The sequence below is a fragment of the Odocoileus virginianus genome, chromosome 24 (assembly GCF_023699985.2).
Source record: "Odocoileus virginianus isolate 20LAN1187 ecotype Illinois chromosome 24, Ovbor_1.2, whole genome shotgun sequence".
In the NCBI taxonomy this organism is placed as follows: Eukaryota; Metazoa; Chordata; class Mammalia; order Artiodactyla; family Cervidae; genus Odocoileus; species Odocoileus virginianus.
The window spans coordinates 27,940,716-27,960,861 of NC_069697.1; the positions used below are offsets into that span (position 1 = coordinate 27,940,716).

The 20,146-nt window shown below is 57.2% G+C and overlaps 1 protein-coding gene across 5 annotated transcripts; it reads right to left on the reverse strand.

Annotated features, from left to right (window-relative positions):
- KCNH3 (potassium voltage-gated channel subfamily H member 3) lies at positions 1-19,579 on the reverse strand. Of its 5 annotated transcripts, none has more exons than XM_020908235.2 (15): positions 18,462-19,579; positions 16,811-17,044; positions 16,251-16,385; positions 15,067-15,200; positions 14,385-14,628; positions 13,856-14,013; positions 13,563-13,770; positions 9,156-9,437; positions 8,674-8,873; positions 8,038-8,287; positions 3,260-3,477; positions 2,254-2,585; positions 1,745-1,851; positions 1,107-1,177; positions 1-988 (listed from the first exon to the last, which is right to left on the reverse strand). In XM_020908235.2, exons 1-15 carry the CDS (start codon positions 18,535-18,537, stop codon positions 392-394), a joined length of 3,246 nt encoding a protein of 1,081 aa, XP_020763894.1. In that variant the 5' UTR covers positions 18,538-19,579; the 3' UTR covers positions 1-391. The 5 variants fall into 5 exon arrangements, with proteins under 5 accessions (XP_020763894.1, XP_020763895.1, XP_020763892.1 ...); XM_020908236.2 differs by having other exon boundaries at positions 1,107-1,144; positions 18,462-19,578; XM_020908233.2 differs by having other exon boundaries at positions 1,068-1,177; positions 18,462-19,578.
- Positions 19,580-20,146: the final 567 nt, after the last annotated feature.

A 20,146-nucleotide genomic window follows, 5' to 3' on the forward strand; every position in this document is an offset into this window, starting at 1 on the left:
TAGTTTCTTTATTCTCTTTTTAAGATAAAAAACATGGTGACAGTTGAGGCAGGGGCACATGCAGAGGGGATAGCAGAACCCCTCCTGGGCCTCAGGCCACTGTCCCCCAGCCTGCATAGGGAGACAAGGTGGTCAGAGGAGCAGGCTGAAGGGAGCAAGGGCCCCAGAAGTAGGAGCCCAGAGATTCCTGGGCTGGGGCCTGCCCCTGAAGTTCTCGCCCACCCTGTGAGTCCAGGGCCAGGCCTTCGTTTGCTGTCTAGCTCCCTGCCCTGAGTCCGCAGGCAGCATGGAGTCCCCGGGGGGTGGGGGTTGGCTGTCCCCTCCACCCTGAGCTTGGGCAGAGCAGCAGACAGAAGCAGGTCTGGCAACACTTGAGTTCTGGGGCTGGTGGTCAGACCCCTGTGCCTTCTTCCTGGGTCCACTGGACCGTGCCAGAGCCGTGGCAGCCAATAAGCACCATCTCCAGGCTATGGGGCTCCCAGGGCAAGGCGTGGCCCCCCGAAGCTGGTGGGGGCTCTCCGGTGCTGGCAGCCTCAGCCTGGTTCACTGGCTCCGGGGGCCCAGTCCTAGCCCCTTCCTCAGGAGGCGGCGAGCCAGGGGTGCTGGGCTCAGGGCAGAGTTCTCCTGAGCCTGGGGGCTCCGAGTCAGAGGTGGAGGTCCAAAAAGCAGTGGCTCGAGGCCATGGTGAGCTCTGAGATGCAGGGGGGCCCCAGGGCCAGGGAGCCACGAGGGGAGGGGGCCCTGGACGAGGGTGGGGCCAGGTCCCACTCAAGACAGAGCCAGCTGAGGGCTGTAGGCAGTAGGAGGATGTCCCAGTGTCCACACACAGGGGCTGCAGTAGCCCAGAGGCACCAGCCGGGCAGGGCCCCTCTCCTGATGCCCGAGAGCAGGGGCCCTCCCCATGGGGTGCCAGGACCAGCTGCATAGCCTGGCGAAGGGACTGCAGTCCCTCCCGCATCTGCAGCACCTGCTCAGACAGCTCCATCACCTGCGGGGAGGGTGGGCATGGTCAGAGTGGAGTCGGGACCTCCCAACAGCAGGCACACCCCACCTTGCCCCTCACCCACCGCCTGCCGAAGCTTGTCCAGCGTGTCTGTGTTCCTCACCTCGCTGGGCCCAAGGGGGACAGTGAGCAGGCCGTTCTCTGTGGACAGTAGGATGGGGTTACCAGCCAGGGCTGGTAAATGAAGACAGCGTGGGGTCCAGGCCTCTGCCTAGTTAGCACAGACCACACTGGCCTGGCCAGGCCTGCCGCCAGGAACAGCCATTTGTAACCTTGCCCGAGCTGCTGAATCCAGTGCAAACCGCCAGGGGGCCTCAGGCACACTGACTCGTGCTTCCCCCTCGGGAAGCTGCCTTCGTGACTGTCTCTTGTTCTGTCTTCCAGGCTAGGGGACACTCTCAGGGCTGCTGGGCCTGCACAGGGGCTGTTTTCAACTCTGCTTCCCCAGCCCTGTATTTCCCTCAGTGGGCCAGACACTTCTAAGGGTTTTAGCAACATTATCTCATTTAACATGCACAACCGCCTTTTTACAGATGGGAAGCTCGCAGCAGAGATCTAAGCTCCATTTCGGCTACCTTCCAACACCAAGGTGCTGGTCTTACCCACCAAACTCCCCCGCCCAAACCATGCAGATGGGTGAGGGCAAGAAGGCATCCAAAGTCTGTGCCCTGCCAGTTTCTCAGAGGCCCCCAGGGCAAGGGGCCTGCTCTGCCAGCCTCCCCACGGACTGAGCCCCAGTACCTGGTCCAGGAGAAGGGCTGCTGCTACATTCTGGGCCAGACTGCCTCACACGGAAGGAGAACTTGGGCTGGTCGGAGCCACAGCCGTCTTCAATGCCATCTACGACCCTGTGGACACAGGTGCCAGGACAACAAATCAGTCAATAGACGGCCACTGCAGTGTTTTGTTTTACAGGACCAGATGCCCCACTGTCCACAGAAGCTACAAGAGCTGGAGCTAGGCCAGGGGCTTGGGGTCCCAAGAGAAGGGTGGAACACGTGGTCCCTTTTTCCCTAGGAGCTTGCAGTTTCAAGCTTGAGCGATGTGAAACAGCAAGAGTTCTGAGAAGTGCATGGCCTGAATGGTGGAGTGGGGGCAGTGAGGCGGTGGGGTAGTCAAGGGGGGCTTCCTGGAGGAGGCTGGGAGGGGTTAGGATGGAAGGATGGGCATCCAGGGCAGCAGTGTGCCTGGCTGGGGACCCAGCCCTGTCACTATCTCTGCCTGACTTCAGTGGCCCAGAGCTCGCTCACCTGGGGCTCAGATCTGGGGGCACATTCCATGGCACGGGGGGCAGCCGCAGCCCCTCCAAGCTCCGAGGGTGAGTTGAGGGGCCAGCCTCAGCCTGCAAAGCCCCCGCCCTGCCTGGCCGCCCTCTGCCACCCAGCCGGGGCCGGGGCACAGTTCGCCGTGGCGATAGGAGCTTGGCAGCCGAGGATGAGGAGGTGCAGCCAGGGGACAGCAGGGGGCTGGAGGGCTCATCAGCCGGGGCTGGGGAGGCTGCGGGGCCCTGCTCTCCGTCTGTCTCCTTCTCCTCCAGGGTAGACATGAGGGTGTTGTCGCCACTCAGGGAGCTGGTGTCCGCCTGGGGAGAGCAGGGGCAGGGAGTTGGCATGGATAGCACCCCCAGTGTCCTACTCACTTCCCCTCGCCAGGTCTCAGGGTCCTAGAAGCCAGGAGCTGTTTTTGTTTAAACAGGATGTGGGTGTCTCCTACCTCCTGAGGAGGAGACTCAGCAGGGGGAAGGGGTGTTTTCCTGCTGCCATCACAAAGCCACCAGCCCTGGAGGCATTCACTGTCCCTCAAAATTCTAGCCAAGCACTGTCCCTCTGCTTGGTCTCTGAGGCTCACTGAACCATCCAGGAGGACCTGGTACTGAAAACTGGTTTGGAATTAGTAACATAAGGCAGGGAAATTCAAAAGCTCCTCAGAGTGGTCCTGGGTCACGGCAGGGCTCTCTGCAGAGGTGGCCTGACCCGAGGGCACCGCCCCTCCCCTGCAGCCTCACAGCCTGCTTGTGTGGTACCAGTGAACTTGGTCAGACTCTCCTGGGCCAGGGAGAGCAGGAGAGGCGGCTGAGCAGGGTGGGGCTGGGCTCTAAGGGCCAGTGTGAGGGAGTGAAGGGGTGGGAGAGTGTGGAACCATCATGCATGTGGTGCTCACACCAGGCCATGCGCTCACACAGCACCCCCACGGACCCCCTCTCTGTCCAACTCCCCAGGCCTCCAGCCTTCCCACGCACAGACCCAGTGCCCTCACCTCGGCGGGGCCTCCACCAGCACCCAGGTTGTAGCTGAGCTCCCCTCGGAGGCCCCGGCTGAAGCGGGGGGCAAACTCGGGGTACAGCGCCAGGCTCTCATGCAGCCCGGCCAGCTGCAGACACTGTAGGACGCAGTACGTCAGCCCCTTCACGTCTGCGTTGGCCTTGACCACCTGCTCACGCCGGGGCAGCTCACAGCCAATCAGGTCTCCCTTCCCTGAGGAGAGGCAGCAGAAGTCAGCAAGCCCTGTCCCTCGGCCACCAGACAGGGTCTCTCGAGCCGGGACAAGAGCACTGGGACCCAGACGCTGGCCGACCCCCACTGCCCGCCGCACTGGCTTCTCAGAACAGCTCTGTGCCCCAGGTGCTCAATCAGCTTTGGAATCAAAGCACTGTGCTGAAACATCGAATTTTAAGTCTAATGGTTCCCAGGTTGCGTGTGGATCAGAATCCTCTGGGAAAGTTAAACCTATCAGACTCCCCAGGGAAGGAGCCCCATCACTATGTACAGAATTGTAATAGCTACTGGAGACCGCACAGTTGTTTTTAAGCCTCGTGGGTGATTCAGGAGGAGTTTGTCTAGGAACCAGTATTTGGAACCAGCAAGTTAGTGCTATGTGTGTGTTGTGGGGAGGGAGGGTCACGTTACTGCACCTGAGCCTTGGTGCCTCTGCTATATGGCAGATCCTGTCCTGAACCGAGTCTGTGCTGCTTTCTCCATCTTAGCAAAAGGTGTCAACAGAGGGGTTCCCCACCACCCAAGTGAGACTGCCACCTGGCTGACAGCAATTGTAAAATGGCATCAGAGTCCGCACCCCAATCTCAGAGATGTTAAATTGCAGGGGTGGGGTGGGGGACATGTGACTTAGAATCAATGAAATAGGATGACTCCAATCAGGGACACGAGGATTAAATAAGTTAGTGCAGACAAAGTGTTGGTCACATAGACGGTCAGTCAAAGTTCATTTCCTTCCCTTCCCTCTCGACAAGAATCCCCTATATCTGATTCCCAACAGGGATGGCTGGCCACTGGGGCTTGGGCAGAGCACTCATGGCCCTCACAAGGAAGCTCAGCCCACAGCCAGACATTTCACAAGATTAGACAGCTTTTCCTCATCCTTAAGGAAAAAGATGGCTCGCCGCCACCCCCGCTGTGGGCTGCCTCCCGCTGCCAGTAGAACTCACTGAGCTTAAAGGCCTCCTCTAAATGTTCACGGACTTTTGCTCAAACTTAAGTGTAGAACGCATCATCGTTAAATCTTATTTTCTTGGCTCCCAGCCATCCTTCTGGTTCCTTCTGAGAGCTGTTTGGATCTCAGTCTGATCATCTGATGAATGAGCTCTCTCTCCTCATGTGTGTCATCTGGAAATAGGATAAGGATGTATTTCTTGTCTTCATCCAAGAGGGGAGAGAAAAACAAGAGATAGGACAGGACCAAGGATGGAGTTCCGTGCCACTGGTCTCAGGGACCAGCTTCCAGCTGACCTCAGCCAGAGCTTCCAGCTCAGCTCATCAAAGCGTGTGAGGTCCTCTCCACACCCTCACTTAGCTCACCTCTCTTTGTCTTGCCTCCATCCTCCCCCATAGTTAACTTTGCAGGCTTAGCTGTTAGTTTATACACAGAGGTAGGGGCCAGAATTGATACTGCTAGAGATGCGTGAGCCTTAGCTGCCAGGAGCAGGCAGGAAGCACCTGCATGTTCAACTAAGGAGGCAAGTGGAAGATGGGGTGAAGGCAAAGCAGAAAACCAGGCTATCATGAAGGCTGGGGAGCCACGCATCCATCAGGGTGTTCAGTGCAGCCAAGTCAACAGAGGAAACCATTCATCTGGAACATATGGGCAGGGACAGGATGGATCAAAGGTGGCGAAAGTCCCAGTGCTGGGGAATTCTGGAAGCAAAGGCCAGGACATGGGCAGTGGCTATCCTTGAGGCTGTCTTCATCATTTGTCTTCATACCAAATATGGGTATTCTGAGACCTGGCACCTGGCATCAAAGAGATATTCTTGCAGGACCCATGCCAGCTCCCAGCCACGCTGCTTCCTCAGCTCCAAGCTGAAAACCATCTGCTTAATAATCCACTGGACAATGTTGCTTTGCAGTGACCAGGTTTCAACTGTCAAAATCTGCTTTTTTGCCTTTCTGATTTATCTCCAGTTCCTCATAATTTCTCCAGGATTGCCAGCCATCCATGAGTGGCCATAATTCCATTTGCTCAGGGTCCTGGCATTACCTGCACATAGGGCCAGAAGCCAAACTTGTGAACAGTGCCTCTCTCAGTTCGCATGGTATTTCTTTCTTCTGTTCCTGTTGGAAGACCATCCTCAGACAGGAAATGATGGACACATGGTTGCTGCTGGGCATGTGGTTCTCCAGGTGAGTGACAAACTCCAGGCTCTCCAGGCAGCATCAGCAGTCCCCACAGGGAGTGTACAAGCACTGCTGCCTGAGGACTGGCTGTGGTCCAGGCACCTTCCATCCGTATGTGAGGCCCTCTGTTCCCCACAGAGACCACAGCGTCCCCACAGCCCTGGAGCCTGCAACCCTGTTGTCGCCCACCACCCTGAAATTGAGCCCTTTTTGCAGGATGACTCTCCCCAGAGCAGAGCCCTTAAGAGCACAATGTCTGAAGCCTGAGGTTGAGAGTCAGCAAACCAGGTTCTAGCCCTAGTGGCTTGCTGATTCATTAACTTCTCAGAGTCTCAGTCTCCTTCCATGCAATAGTTCCTCCCAGCTGGGTTTTGTGAGGTTTGTGTGAGTTGAAGCATGTAAGGGCCTGGATGCAGGGCTGGCTCCACTGTAGGACCCCTGGGGCCAGCACTGTTACCACGCCCATTCCACAACTGCAGTCTCTCCCTCCTTATCTAAGGGACTGATCTAAGGATCAGTCTTTTCTTTTGCCAAGAAGGGAAATGTATTTGGAGCCTGAGCTCTGGTATCACCCATCTCAATCCCGGGCCTGCTCTAGGAAAGTAGCATCTCCTGTTTTCGAACAAAAATGGCAGACACCGACACATACAGTCAATTAATCTTCTCAAAGGAGGCAAGAATATACAATGGAGAAAAAACAGGCTCTTCAGCAAGTGGTGTGGGAAAGTTGGACAGCTGCATGCAAATCAATGAACTTAGAACACTCCCTTCTCACCATATACAAAAATAAAGTGGCTCAAAAACATAAGATATGGCACCATAAAAGCCCTACAAGAGGACATGGGCAAAACATTCTCTGATATAAATTGTACTAGTAATCTTTTAGGTCAATCTCCCAGGGCAAAAGAAATAAAAGCAAAAATAAACAGATGGAGCTAATCAAATACAAGCTTTTGCACAGAAAAGAAAACCATAAACAAAATGAACAGACAACCTATGGAATATATTTGGAGAAAATATTTGCAAATGATATGACCAACGAGCTTAATTTCCAAAATATACAAACAACTCAACAACAATCACAATCACAGTAAAAAACAACCCAATAAAAAAATGGGCATTAGAACTAAATAGACATTTCTCCAAAGACATACAAACAGGCAACAGGCATATGAAAAGATGCTCAACATCACTACTTATTAGAGAAATTGCAAACTAAAACTACAATGAGGTACCACATCACACTGGTCGGAATGGCCATTATTGAAAAGTCTACAAATAAATGCTGGAGAGGGTGTGGAGAAAAGGGAACCCTCCTACACTGTTGGTGGGAATTTAAGTTGATGCCGCCACTATGGAAAACAGCATGGAGATTCCTCAAAAAACTAAAAAGAGAGTTGCCATGTGGTCCAACAATCCCACTCCTGGGCAAATATCCAGACAAAACTCTAATTCAAAAAACTACAAGCACTCCTATGTTCACAGCATTACTGTTTAAAATAGTTGAGACACAGAAACAACCTTGATGTACATTGACCAACAAATGGATAAAGAAGAAGTAGCATGTATTTATGTATATATGTATATAGGAATACTGCTCAGCCATAAAAAAGAATGAAATAATGCTATTTGCAACAACATGGATGGAACGAGAGATTATCATACTAAGTGAAGTAAGTCAGAAAGAGAGAGAAATACCATATGATATCACTTATATGTGGAATCTAAACTATGACACAAATGAACTTATCTACAAAACAGAAACAGACTCACAGACATAGAGAACAGACTTATGGTTGCCAAGGAGGAGGGAAGCTAGGGGAGGGATGGAGTGGGAGGTTGGGATCAGCAGATGCAATCTATTATATATAGAATAGATAAACAACAAGGTCCTGCTGTGTAGCGAAGGGAGTATATTCAATATTCTATGGTAAACCATAATGGAAAAGAATATTAAAAAGATTATATATATGTATAACTGAATCACTTTACCATAAAGCAGAAATTAACACATTGTAAATCAACTACACTTCAATAAATTAAAAGGAAAAAAAATAGCGTTCATGCCTCCCTTTTTCCTGCCTGAACACTTTGCAGCGCTTGCATCTTTAGCATTTGATTTTCCCCCTTGACAGGAAGTGCTCCCTCCGGCCTCTCACAGACCAAGGCTGGCCCTCTGCTCTCAGTCTGGCCTCCCGAAATACATGAGTTCCCTTGTGTTGCCCCCTGGTGGTCACTGGGTCCGCTCTGAGCTTTGCCCAGGGCTCTGTGGCTGCTACCGACCCCCCCGCCCCCTCGGCTGCTTCTCTCTGGTGGCCTTGCCCACATCTTCTCTCTACAGAAGGGGCCCTGGTTCCACCCGCCCCGCTCCCCAGCCCTGGCATCCTCCATTCTGCCCTCACAAACCTAGGATGGCCAGCACGGTGCCACCCTTGAGCACCTCCATGGAGCCGGAGCAGACGAAGTAGAGGGCCTGGAGGGCGTCGCCCTGGTGAATGAGGTACTCGCCCGGTGTGCAGAAGGCGGGCCGCAGGGCCAGGGACAGCGCCCGCAGGCAGCCCCGGCTGGCCGCCTCGAACAGGGGCAGCTGCAGGACCTCCTTGTGCAGATGCATGGCAATGTCAGCGCGGAGCTCGTCCGGGAGGCTCTGCAGCAGCTGCGGGTGGCACCAGGTGGGGGAGGTCAGAGTGGAGAATGGGGGCAGCCTCCCGCCAGCCCTTTCCACCTGGAGAGCCTGGGGAGCAAGGGAAGGCGTGGGAGGGACCGGCCTCCCACCCCTCCAGCAGCCCTGCTTTTCTCCACCAGGCCTTGGGCTTGGACGTCAGTGAGCAGGGGCTGTAGATCTAACGATGGTGGAGAGGGGCCTCCGAGCCGGTTGGCTGCCTTCTGCTCCTCCCGGCTGTCTCCCCAGGAGAGAGTGGAGGCACGGAGGTCAGAATGCTGCCTCCCTTACCCTCCAGCCCGCTCCTCGGAATCTCGCGCGGAGCGCACGCTCCTGGAAGGAGCAGAGGCTGGAAGGGCCGGCCCTGGAGGCCTGCGCACCTCTGTGGTGTCGATACCGTTGTTCACCGCCCAGGTCGCCTGGAAGTACTCGAGCATGCGCTGCTTGAGGGGCTTGGGGATGCGGTGGATGCGGATGTAGTCGCGCAGGTCGCGGGTGCGGCTGTGGTACAGAAAGCGGCGGGCGTACATGCGCTGGATGATGGCCGTCACGTTCCCAAACACCACCGCGTGCATCAGGGCTGGGGAGGGGGGCAGAGTGGTCACCTCCAGGACCGGCCCAGCCAGGCCTGCCACGTGCTGGACACATCTGTCCCCTCAGCTCCCACTCCGCCCCCACGCTAGGCGAGGCCCCCGGCTGCCCGTGTGGCCTCTCCCGGCCCTGGCCTCGGGTTCCTTGTTCCTCTAAGGCAGACGCACCTCGGAGAAGGACCTGGGGACCCTGCGGGGGGTGGGGAGGCTGGGCCCGGCCGAGGTCATGAGTCTGGGAGGGGGCCCTGGACCGGAAGCGGGGCAGGCCTCACCGCCGATGAGCATGGTGCAGATGGAGAAGATCTTCTCCGTGTCCGTGTTGGCGGACACGTTGCCGAAGCCCACGCTGGTGAGGCTGCTGAGCGCGAAGTAGAGGGAGGTGATGTAGGCGCTGCGCAGTGAGGGGCCGCCCAGGAGCTCAGGCCCGGTCCTGTTGGCCTCACCGAAGCTGCTGCTACAGTTATCACTCTGGCCTGAGCTGTTCCCTGCAGCGGGGCTCCGGCCCACCAGGTAGTAGGGGGTCTCCAGCCGGCGGGCCAGCTCCTGCAGCCAGCCTGGGGAGAGGGCAGGATGGCACTGCTGCACTAGGAGCACAGGTGTGCCCTCTGCTTCCCCCAGGGTGAGGGGGCACGTGGCTGCAGATCCACCCTCATGACTTCTTGCCAGGTGTGTCCCTCCTCCACCAGCCCTGCACACCCCATCCTCCCCTGACCCTCACCAAGACAAGCCCATGAGGATGACATTGTCATCTCCCCGGACCGTGTCTCTGGGTGCCGAGGCTGCAGTGAAGAGTTCTGCACCCTCCTCCCCACGGTGGCACTAAACCCAGGCAGTGAGTCCAGCATGAGGGGGCACAGGGGCTGGCGGGCTCACTGTACCAGCCACGGGCTCACTCCCAGGGCCCCCTCCTCTGCCCTGTCCCTCTCACTTTTTCTCTGAGCTCGGGAAAGCCATCCTCCATTCAGTCCCATCCTGCCCCACAGCCGCACACACCACCCAACCTCATGCACATGTTCTCGGGCACGGCAAAACGGATGTGTGCCTACATCCCATTAAGGCTATAGTTGTGCTCCACGCAGTCAAGAGGACAAGGACACACATGTGTGAGCACAGTCCCAGGAGCACAGCCATGCCTGTGCACACTTGGGAGAGAGATAAGGACCCATAGGTGCTCGCACACGGACACCCAGGTAGGAGAGGGACACACCTGCGTGGATGTGAGCACACAGGTAAGTGAACACAGAGGCTCTGCACATGCATAGGCACAAGCCAGCCAGGAACAAGGGGAATGAAGATTGCCCCAGTCTCCCCATCAACCCCACATTCTCTGGTCAGACCTTAGAGGGAGTGGGACTGTCTACTGGGGTCTCTTGGGAGCCCACAGCTGCCCAAAGTCACTCAGTCCAGCTGGAGGGATGTGGGAATTCTAAGGCATTAGATGAAGGTCCCCAGGGTCCACAGAGGTCCCAAGAGTCCTGGCAGAGGTGGGGGCCATGGAGAGCCAGAGAGAGAGGGCAGCTCTAGCACAGAGGTCCGGAGGGTGGGCTCAGGATCACAGGCTACAGTTGGACCCACCTTTCCACATTCCCCTCCCCAGTCCCCTAGTCCACACTCACCCTAACACTACACATGCAGCCCCCTGTGGTCCTCACACCCCTCCTCTCATCCCCAGCCCTCCATTCAGTAACCTCACACGTGTGCCAGGAGCCAGGGGACCCCCAGGAGCTTCCTGCAGGGGAAAAATGTACCCAGCACCTGAGGGCCCTGGGGTGGGGCTCAAACCCATGTACTATGGGCCAAAGTTAGACAACTTCCTGAAAGAGGGGGCACTGGTGCTTGGCCTCAGAGGATGGGTGGTTTTGAGATAAAGAAACTGAGAGGGGGTCATTCCTGATCTAGGGAAAGGCCTGGACTAACCTAGAACTGGTGACAAATACAGACAAGTAGCTTAGCTTAGTTAGAATGTGGGATCCATGCTGGGGAGTTGGGGGGATATGTGAAACCCTGAGCCGAGGTGGGGACTCGTCCTCCTGTCATTTGAAATGTGAGAACACAGGGACGCACCCAGAGCTCTTCAGTCATTATTAGGTGGGGAGGGGAGGGGGCCAGAGGCAGGATGAAGGTGCTCCTCACTAAGTCTTGGTCCTGGGGCATCCGCAGCCTCTGATGCTGGTGGTGGGATGCTGCCTCTGCACGTGGAGGCTCAACTGCAGAGGCTGTTCTGGAGGCTGATAGTATTCATACTGAGAAATGTCCCCAAACGATCTCCCGCAGTATTTAGCACCATCTCTTGAAAATCCAGCCCATCTCCACTGGGCTAATGGGACTCTGGGGTCGGAACTCTGTGTCCACACCCCGGGCAGTGCAGCTGCCCAGACCCAAGGCAAGGAGGTGGAGGGTAGGTACCTCCCACCAGACAGAGCTGGGCCAGCAGGGGGCGCCACTCTCTCTTCAACAGACATCCCTACCAGGGTGGATTTCAGCAGGTCTGGGTGTACCTCCCACCCAGTTAAGGGTAGTTTCCCTGGAGAAGGAATGGGCAGATGAAAATGTGAAGGACTTGGAAACTCACCTAAAGTGAACTAGTGTGTGTGTTAGTTGCTCAGTCATGTCCAACTTTTGCAACCCCACAGACTGTAGCCTGCTAGGCTTCTCTGTCCATGGGATTCTCCAGGCAAGAATACTGGAGTGGGTTTCCATTCCCTTCTCCAGAGGATTCCTGATCCAGGGATCAAACCCGAGGCTGCTGGACTGCAGGCAAATTCTTCACCATTTGAGCTACAGGGAAGTTCCTAATGTCAACTATTACCAGCCCCAAACAGAAAAACCCTCTGGAACTTAGGGTTCAAGGTATGATCTGCAAAACAGTCAGGCAGCCCCTACAACCCCCATGCTCTCCATGGAGGGGCTCAGAGCTCCTCTGGGAACCAAAGGTGCTCTTCATGTCAGCTCAGCAACCCCTGTGAGGTGGTCAGAATGGAGAAGCCACATGGATGCAAGACTCAGGTGTCTGGATCCTGCTGGGGGAGGCAACTGACCTCAGGGATTTGCAGGAATCTCAAGAGACTTGGGCGTGATCCTTGGGTGGGGAAGATCCCTTGGAGTAGGAAATGGCAACCCACTCCAGTATTCTTGACTGGAGAATTTCACGGACAGAGGAGCCTGGCAGGCTAAAGTGCATGGGGTCACAAAGAGTCAGACACAACTGAGAGCTAATGCACACATACACGACTTTGGGGTCAGGGCTTGTGTCACCATTATACATCTCCCAATCCTCTGACCCCAGAGCTGCCTCCACCATAGTCTCCCTCTGGGAAGGGCAGGTGCCAAGGAGCTGACACTGTCTGGAACATTCCAGTTCCTGTGCTCAGCAACTAGAGCTTTGGGGAATATCCAAGTGGGCCTCTGGGCTACACACCAGTCTCTGTGGGCTTGGTGAACGGGGGAGGATTCGCAGAAGTCTCCTCATCCCCGGGAACTGATCAGAGCATGTGTCTAAGGCCAACCTAGACTCCGGGTGACTGACCCCACCAAGGAGCAGGTAGTCATGGGGGGGCATCCGAGCAGCTGGCCTCTCGCCCACTGACTGGAAACGGGGGCTAAAGGCCAGTTACCAGGAAGTTGCTGGAGGGCTGGATGGCGTGGGTGGAAGAAGGTGTGTTCAATTTTGGAACAGAATGGTTTGAAGATAGAGAGAGAGGATGGAAGCTGAGATGTTCATGCAGTGGTGCCAGTGGAGTTGCCCAGGGAGAGCAGGGTGGGGGGAGGAGGGGTCTGAGGAAAGCCTGGGGCAGAAGGAGGCCTCATCCTGGGGCAGAAAGGTGGCTAGCAGGGTCAGGTGCTCTGGGGACTTCAAGGGAATAAGGGTTTGGTCCCAGAAGGTCGCTGTGACCTGCAGGGTGACATTTTGGGTTGAGCGGTGGGGGTGGAAGCCCTCCTGGCAGGAGTTAAGTTGTGAGTGGGAGGTAAGCAGAGGGAGGAGCTGTGAGCGTGGAGGTGAAATGAAGGAGAGTGAAGACACTGGTGGGGTGCAGGGAAAGGCTGCATTTCAGGCCGGGGAGGCTGACACGGATGAGAAAATGTGCTGCTGGAGGTGAAAAGAGCGGGGAAGGGGCCCTAGGAGCCAAGGTGGTGGGGAATGAGTTTCCAAGAGATTGGCAGGAAAGTGCCAGGCATGGGAGGAGCCCCTGACCATGGGAGACTATAGGAGACCATGGGAGAGAGGTCTCCTAAGAGAGGTGGGCTTCCCAGGTGGGCAGAGAATAGAAGCAAGTGCCATAGGCTTGACCACAAGGAAGCCACGATGGGTGAACAGCCTCTCCCAGGCAGCCTACCAGGCTTTTTCCACAATAAGGGGCTGCTGGAGAGCCGGCCTGCCTTGAGGAGGCAGCTCTGTGACACTCCCCTCTGCTCACACACACCAGCCCCCGTCTCTTCCTCACAAACACACACCTACTTGCACACAGGCCCCTGACACACAGCTGTGAGCATGTACACATGCAGGCTTGCACACATCTCTCTGACACCTTGTATCAGCTCACAGATGTCCCCTGACACACACCTGAACTCACATTTCCCTGACACACACACCCTTGAGTGAACAGATTCCTTGGGCACATGTTTACACACACACACACACACACACACACACACACACACATGCAAGCAGCCTCCAGTACCGATCTCGGGCAGCTCCGAGGCACTGCTCTCAATTTCCCGCTGGCCGATGTAGAACCAGACGCAGGCCACCCAGTGGGCGAGCAGGGCGAACACGGCCATGAGCAGGGTCAGCACCACGGCGCTGTACTGCGAGTAGCGGTCCAGCCGGGGGAGCAGACGGAGCAGCCGCAGGAGTCGCACTGTCTTCAGCAGGTGTGCCCCGAAGTACTGAGGTGGGCGGAGGCAGGGCGGTCACCCCAGGGCAGGCCTGGCCCATCCCGCCCCCGAGCCCACCCAGCCCAACCGCACTGACCACATTGACCTTGAAGGCGTGCAGCAGGTCGAAGGGCAGCGCTGCGATGACATCCAGCAGGAACCACGTGGTGACGTAGTGCAGGCAGATGGACTTGGGGGCAAACACCACCTGGCCCGACTTGGACACGAACGTGGTGCGGAAATTCAGCACAATGTCTGTGGGAAGTCAGGGCGGGACTCAGCGTGGGTTGGGGAGGAGCCACATTTTTCTGGGCCCCTGGCTCAGTATGTGATACTGGCCTGGGCCCTTCATATGCATTATCTTAGTTTTCACAGTAACTGCAAAGGGTAGGTACTGTCATGCCTATTTGATGGTGGGAGAAACAGGCTTGGAGAGGCTATGACCAGGTCGTGGTCCAGTGACCCATTAGCAGTGGAGACATATGGAACCTAGGTCCCATTTCAAAGGCCACGGGTCATAAACAAAGGGAGGGCCAGGGGGCCACCGGGGGGCAGCGGAAGCCATGTAGACTAGTCCCATCAAAGCCTGGGGGTCACCAGGGGTGGGAGGCACAGACTACACATACCGAGAATGAAGAGGACCTCCACGGCCAGGTCGCAGACACTGGGGGGGCCGCGGGCGGCGCTGGGCTCCCGGGCTGTGCTCACGCACACACTGTAGGGTACGGTGACAGCTACGTAGAGGGTGGCCAGCAGGATGAAGCCATCCCAAGTGGCCCTCAGCGCCCCGCAGTGCAGCAGGATGAAGGGCGACTTCCGGATGGCGGCTACCTTGTACTCAGGCAGATTTGGCTTCTCCCCAAACACCCCCTAAATGAGAGACAGGGCAGGTCCAGGCAGGGAGGACAGGAAATTGGCACAGGCTGAGTTTGGATAGGGTCTGGCCTCCTTTCTCTCCCTGCATTCTCAAAACCACCTCTGACACAGGTTTTAGAGCCCCCTGGTTATAGATCAGAAGACTGAGCATTGGGGAGCTAAATGACTCAGTTGAGGTCACACAGCTGCTTAGCAGAGGAGCCAAGACTGAGCCAAGGGCCATCTGACTTCAGGGTCCAAACTCCTCCTTTTATCTTTGACAGCTCAGGCAGGTGACATTCTCGCCACAACTCCCGAAATGCTAGTGGAGCCTGAGTGGCCCCCTGAGCAGTCTCTCTGTGGTAGGCTCTGTTCCCCTTCTCCATCTCCTCAGCCTGTCCCCCCAGCAGCGCCCCCACCCCAGCCACACACACACCCTGGCGCGCAATCCACCTTATTGAGCTTGTGCTTGCCCTTGGGCTGCTTCTGCAGGTGCCCAGACAGGTGGTAGAGCACAGCCCGGCTCCGTCGCCGGTTGGCATTGAAACCTTTGGATCCAGCCCGGCCATATCGGCGTCGGCCACCACCTGCGAAGGAAGAAGGGCTGGAGAGAAGGACGGGGAGGGGCACTCAAACACTTAGCCCTCGGGTGCGGGGGTAGGACACCTGGTGCTGGCCCATGGACTGGCTCATTGACTAGTTAGACTATTTAGAGCTGGGGCTCCAGTGTTTCTCACTTCCTAGAGTCAACAACCCCAGCAACGGGCAGTGCTGAGGGTACATATGGACCCTCCTCCCAGTGCCTTCTCCTAGGAGGAGGTTTGGACCAGGGCAAGGCAGGAGAGGATCTCCACTAGGAAAAGCCTGAGAGAGGAGTGGGGAGGTGGTTCCCAGAGTGGGTGAGTGCCGAGCTAGCTGGAGGCCATGGGGCCTATGCCTGGGGGATGGAAGAGTATCCCAGCATTAGCAAATGATGAAGAGGCCTTGGGGCAGCTTCCAATAACAGCTCTGTGAGCTGTCCAAAGGCCACTCCCAGTCCCTGAGAGGATGCAAGCGGGGAAAGAACACAGGGATTTAAAAGAGGGTTTTGGCTAGGGCTCCCCAGACAGTTTTGTATGAAGAAAAGGAACCAGGTGGGCCTCACTGATCAGTGGGAAAATGGTACTTCATGGACACTAGTAGAATGTGTTTTTTTCAGTTTCTTAGTAAAGTTGACTTCAAAACTCCCGCTTTGGGGACTTCCCTGGTGGTCCAATGGTTAAGACTTTGCTTTCCAATGCAAAGGGTATGGGTTCGATCCCTGGTCAGGGAACTAAGATCCCATGTGCTTGACAGCCAAAAAACTGAAACATCAAACAGAAGCAATGTTTAACAAACTCAATGAAGACTTTGAAGATGGCCTGAACCAAAAAAATCTTAAAAAAAAACCAATACTCCAACTGTGTCTTAGCAAGCTTTCCCACCTGGGCCTGCAGAGATGAGAGAGCCACAGGCTTCTCAGCCAGCAGAGCGGGAGTCAGTGGGTGCCTGTAGGGTGGGGGGCCCACAAGTCCACACTGGGTGTCATGGCCCCACCCAAGCTGAGGTACCCAACACCCCAGGCAGAGCAGCCAAATCAGAGGAACCTGGGCACCCACCTGACTCCTTCCAGTTGTCAGGCCCCCCTCGGTTCTTGGTTTCACTGATGTCCTTGTGAGAGACCAGGAAGAGGGCCACCTCCCCTTTCTCATTCTTTATGGGTATCACATCCAGAAGACACCAGAACGGGAGCCCTGGGCATGAAGACACAGTTCAGCTCCCATTCTCTGTGCTGCCCAAGATGACAGAGGGGCCATTGACACCCCTTAGTTAAGGCACAAGTCAGCTCCACTTAGGACACTTAGGCTCGATCGAACAGGGCGAGGGAGGGCAAGGGAGAGCAGAGCTGACATTCAGACATGTGTGTTCAGAGATCTGTCCTGCTAAGTAAGATGGGCAAATTCTTCTGCTGGGGTGGGAAAGCCAAGATGGGAAATAGAGGACAGGCTGAGATTGCGGTGAGGACCGAAGAAAGGTGGAGAAAAAGGAGATGGGAATGTGGGAAGGTGGGATGAGATGGGGAGATGAAGATGGGAGCAGAAAGGAGGGACTGTGGATGGGGTGGGTAAGGCTGGGTGAGACCAAGAAAGTAAGGCAGGCTGGCCAGATGGCCCCTCACCGCTCTTCCGGTACAGGATCAGCTCAGCCTTGAATTCCTTGTGCTCATCCAGGGCCTTGCGGATCTGTTGGCGGACGAGCTCACTTGTGTCTGGCCCATAGAGGAATGAGCAGGCGCAGCCCCGCTGCATGACCTCAGCCCGGGAGAAACCCGTGAGGTCACAGAAGCCATCAGAGCAGTAGACCACGGGGAAGAGCCCCGCCACCTGGGCATTGCCCAGCACGAAGTTACTATCTGCAAGAGAGCACCTCTCAGAGGGGGTGTATGGTGAAGGGACACAAGATCTACTGCCCCTCCTTTAACACTGCCTGCTATCAAAGGGGGGGGGGTGTGACAAAACTTGGGAATCCTGCCTGTGAGTGTTTGGGCTAGGAGGCTGGGCGAGGGTTAGGACAGGAGCTGTTTATGAACTGGAATTAGAGTGTCACCTGTGTCTGTGCCCTGCAAGCACCCATTCTTAGCACCGTGTGTATAAGTGTATTTGAGAATCGGCATACCTGAGCCCTGAGGTTGGTGAACACAGCACTGTGTGGGTGCTCTGCTCTCTGGAGTGTGAGCTGAGCAGCTTGGGGTACGGAGTGGGACTGCGGATGTCTAAAGGAGAACTGCAGGACCAGTTCTAGAACAGCCTCAGCCCCACCCCAGCCTCTGCCAGGTTCATTCACCTGCCAGGTACTCAGGTTGGCTATTTGGCTCCTCCCATTGAGACCCGCTGGGAGAGGGATTCAAGCCATCATCTATTCTGCACTCTGTCTGAGCCCCAGCTGCCTAACCTGGCTCGGAAGTTAGTGAAGGTGATCCACGATGGGGGTGTAAGGATGGTAGTTGAGCTCTGGCAGCCTGGAGCCAGGAACTACTGCGGGGTGGGGGGCACTGAATCAGCAGGCCACGGGAGCCAAGTGCAGGCAAAGCAGACGGAGAAGCCTGAAGGGGTCCTCAGAGAGGGGTTTCCACCCGCTTGAGGAGCCAGACTGAGGTAGAGGGCTGGGAAGCCCCTCTGGGGGGAGAGGGGGTAGTTTGAGGGAGGGGGAGAAGGAAAGGAGCTTTCACGACTTTCCAGAGCTCAGAGTCATAGAAAACCATAATTCAGAACTCTGGTTGCCTTCTCCAAACTTCCCCAGTCTTGGTGGGAGTCCCCAAACCTGACTATCTGGGGATAGACAGGCTCAGTGGGTTTAGGCGGTGAGGTGAGCTTGAACCAACAGCGCTCTCCGGGGCCCGGTTTACTCTATCTTGGTTTGCAAACCTCTTTTCTAAACCAGTTTTTTAAGCCTCTGGGCTGACTCTTGACTCTTCCTTCCCTCGCTCCCCAACCTGCCAGTTCGAGGGTAGTCGATGGGACAGCGCCAGACGCAGGGATGGGATAAATTAGATTAAGTAGCTCCGGGTTCGCTCCCCCAGGCACAGACAGCATGCCCGGCTCCCAGACTGAGAGTTCTAGTCATTTCGCCTGGCCTGGGGCAGCGTTGACTTTGAATTTTTCCGAAACGGCATCTGAAAGGAGACGGTGGTCCCAGCTTAAAGTGGGGCTCGGGAAAGGGAAGGCGAAAGCAGGAGAACTCCAGTCTGAGATGTCAGGGTATCAAACTAGAGGGAACCCTGGCTAGGGACAGCTGGTCCGGAAGCCAGTGGGACGAGGGTCGGGACTCACGCGTGCCGTCGAAGCGCGTGGCGATGGTGTCCAGGAAGGTGTTCTGCGGCGCCAGGAGTCCCCGCATGGCCGGCATCTTAGGCGGCCAAGGCCGCCCGCCCCATCCCTCCGGGGCGCGGGGGCTCAGCGCCGGGGGAGGGCGCCCAAGTCGGCCGCCCCCCGCCGGGCCCCGCGCCCCCTAGCGCAGCCGTCGGGGGGCGATACCCGCCCCGGGCTCGCAGGTCCTGCCAGCCGCCCGCGCGTAAGGGGGCGTCCCCGCCGTCGGGGCCCGGAGCATGGCGCGCGGCTCCTCGCGCCCTGGTAGCCCACGAATCCTGGACTCGCGGCTCCGCTCGTGCTGTGCTCTCGGAACCTTCCGCTTGCGGCGGCTGCAGCAGCGGCTCCCGTTTCGGCTGCGGTTCGGCTCCCGCTCGGGCTCCGCTCCGCACCGGATCCCCGCAGCTCCCTCCGTCTGTCGGGGAGAAGCGGCAGCCTCCCTCCTTCCCTCCTGCGCCCGCCGCCAGCACCGGGGTAACCATGGAGACGGGGCACACCCAGGCAGGGCCGCCTCCTTAAAGGGACAGGCCTCCCGCCGAGGGATCCCCCTCCCCTCGGGACCTCGTGGGGGCCTGGGAGGCGGCGCCCTCCCTCCCTACCCGCGCCAAGCGGGCCGCCCGGGCCACCTCAAGCTGCCCCGCCCGCCCTTCGGAGAACGACGGGCAAGCGCCTGGTCCCGCTCGGGCTGACTCAGCCGCAGGGGCGAGGCGTCTTTCTCTGCAGCAAGGGGGTGCTCAGAGAGCCTGGCAGCCTCTCCTCCCCCGGAGGGACCTGGGGAGAGCTCAGGCGGGGGCTGAGCGGGGGTTGCTTGTTTTAGAAGAAGCTTTTCCCTTAGGAAAAATGTAATGGGAAAGGGGGCTGGGCCAGCAGGCGGAGGTGGTGAAGACCGGTGGTTGGCGGAAGCTGTGGGGCAGGGGAAGTCTGAAAGGAGGTTTGGTGGAGGGGGTCTAAACAGCTTCTGGGCATCCGCGTCTTTCTTAGTCTCTACTTGACTCTCCGGGGAATGGATCAATCTGTCACTAAGCGCATCTCAGCCTGAAGCGGCGGCTGACTGGAGCTGTCAGGGAATTGGAGGGTGGGCAGTCCTGGAAATAAGATTTAGACGCTCATCTTGTGTGATCGGGAGGTGGAGGGGGTAGGGAGTGGAAAACAGGTGTGTGGGGATGGGGGTGCCCCAGAACCTTTGTCTTGCCTCTACATTTCTTTCGGTCACCCATTACCGCTTCCAGGCTGCGATGAAGGGTCAGGTTGCAAATACAGGTCCGGTAGCCGTCAGACGCTGGGGGAAACTTCCTAGCCCTGTGTTAGTGGGTCCTTGCGAGCGGGGAGTGAGAGGACCGTGGCTCCTCTGCCCCAGCGCCTTCAGTCCAAGAGCCCTAGGCTCTGCGCTGAAGAGTGTGCGGTGGCTGAGGGACCCTCCCATCCAGCGAGGGGGTGGGAGGAGGGGCCGACACTGGGCGGTGCGCAGCCCGGCCCCGGGCCGCAGTCTCTCGCCGGCCTCCCGCGCTGCGTCGGTCCCCCCAGCCTCGCGCTGCCAGCGCCGCTCCTCCTTCCTCCCACGATTTGCCAGCGAGCGCGGCTACCGCCCGCGCCCAGAGGAACCGCCGGGGCCAAAACAGCAATTTGTTCCCGAACGAGTGATGCGGAAG

Bases quoted from the DNA above. Each gene is read 5' to 3' on its own strand.
- KCNH3 (XM_020908233.2), bottom strand. From the start codon at position 18,537: ATGCCGGCCATGCGGGGACTCCTGGCGCCGCAGAACACCTTCCTGGAC. The intron at 14,014-14,384 runs GTATGTGTAGTC...GACTTCCCACAG, and splicing joins GGAGGTCCTCTTCATTCTCG to ACATTGTGCTGAATTTCCGC. The intron at 8,874-9,155 runs GTGAGGCCTGCC...CCCCCTCCCCAG, and splicing joins CTGCACCATGCTCATCGGCG to CCCTGATGCACGCGGTGGTG.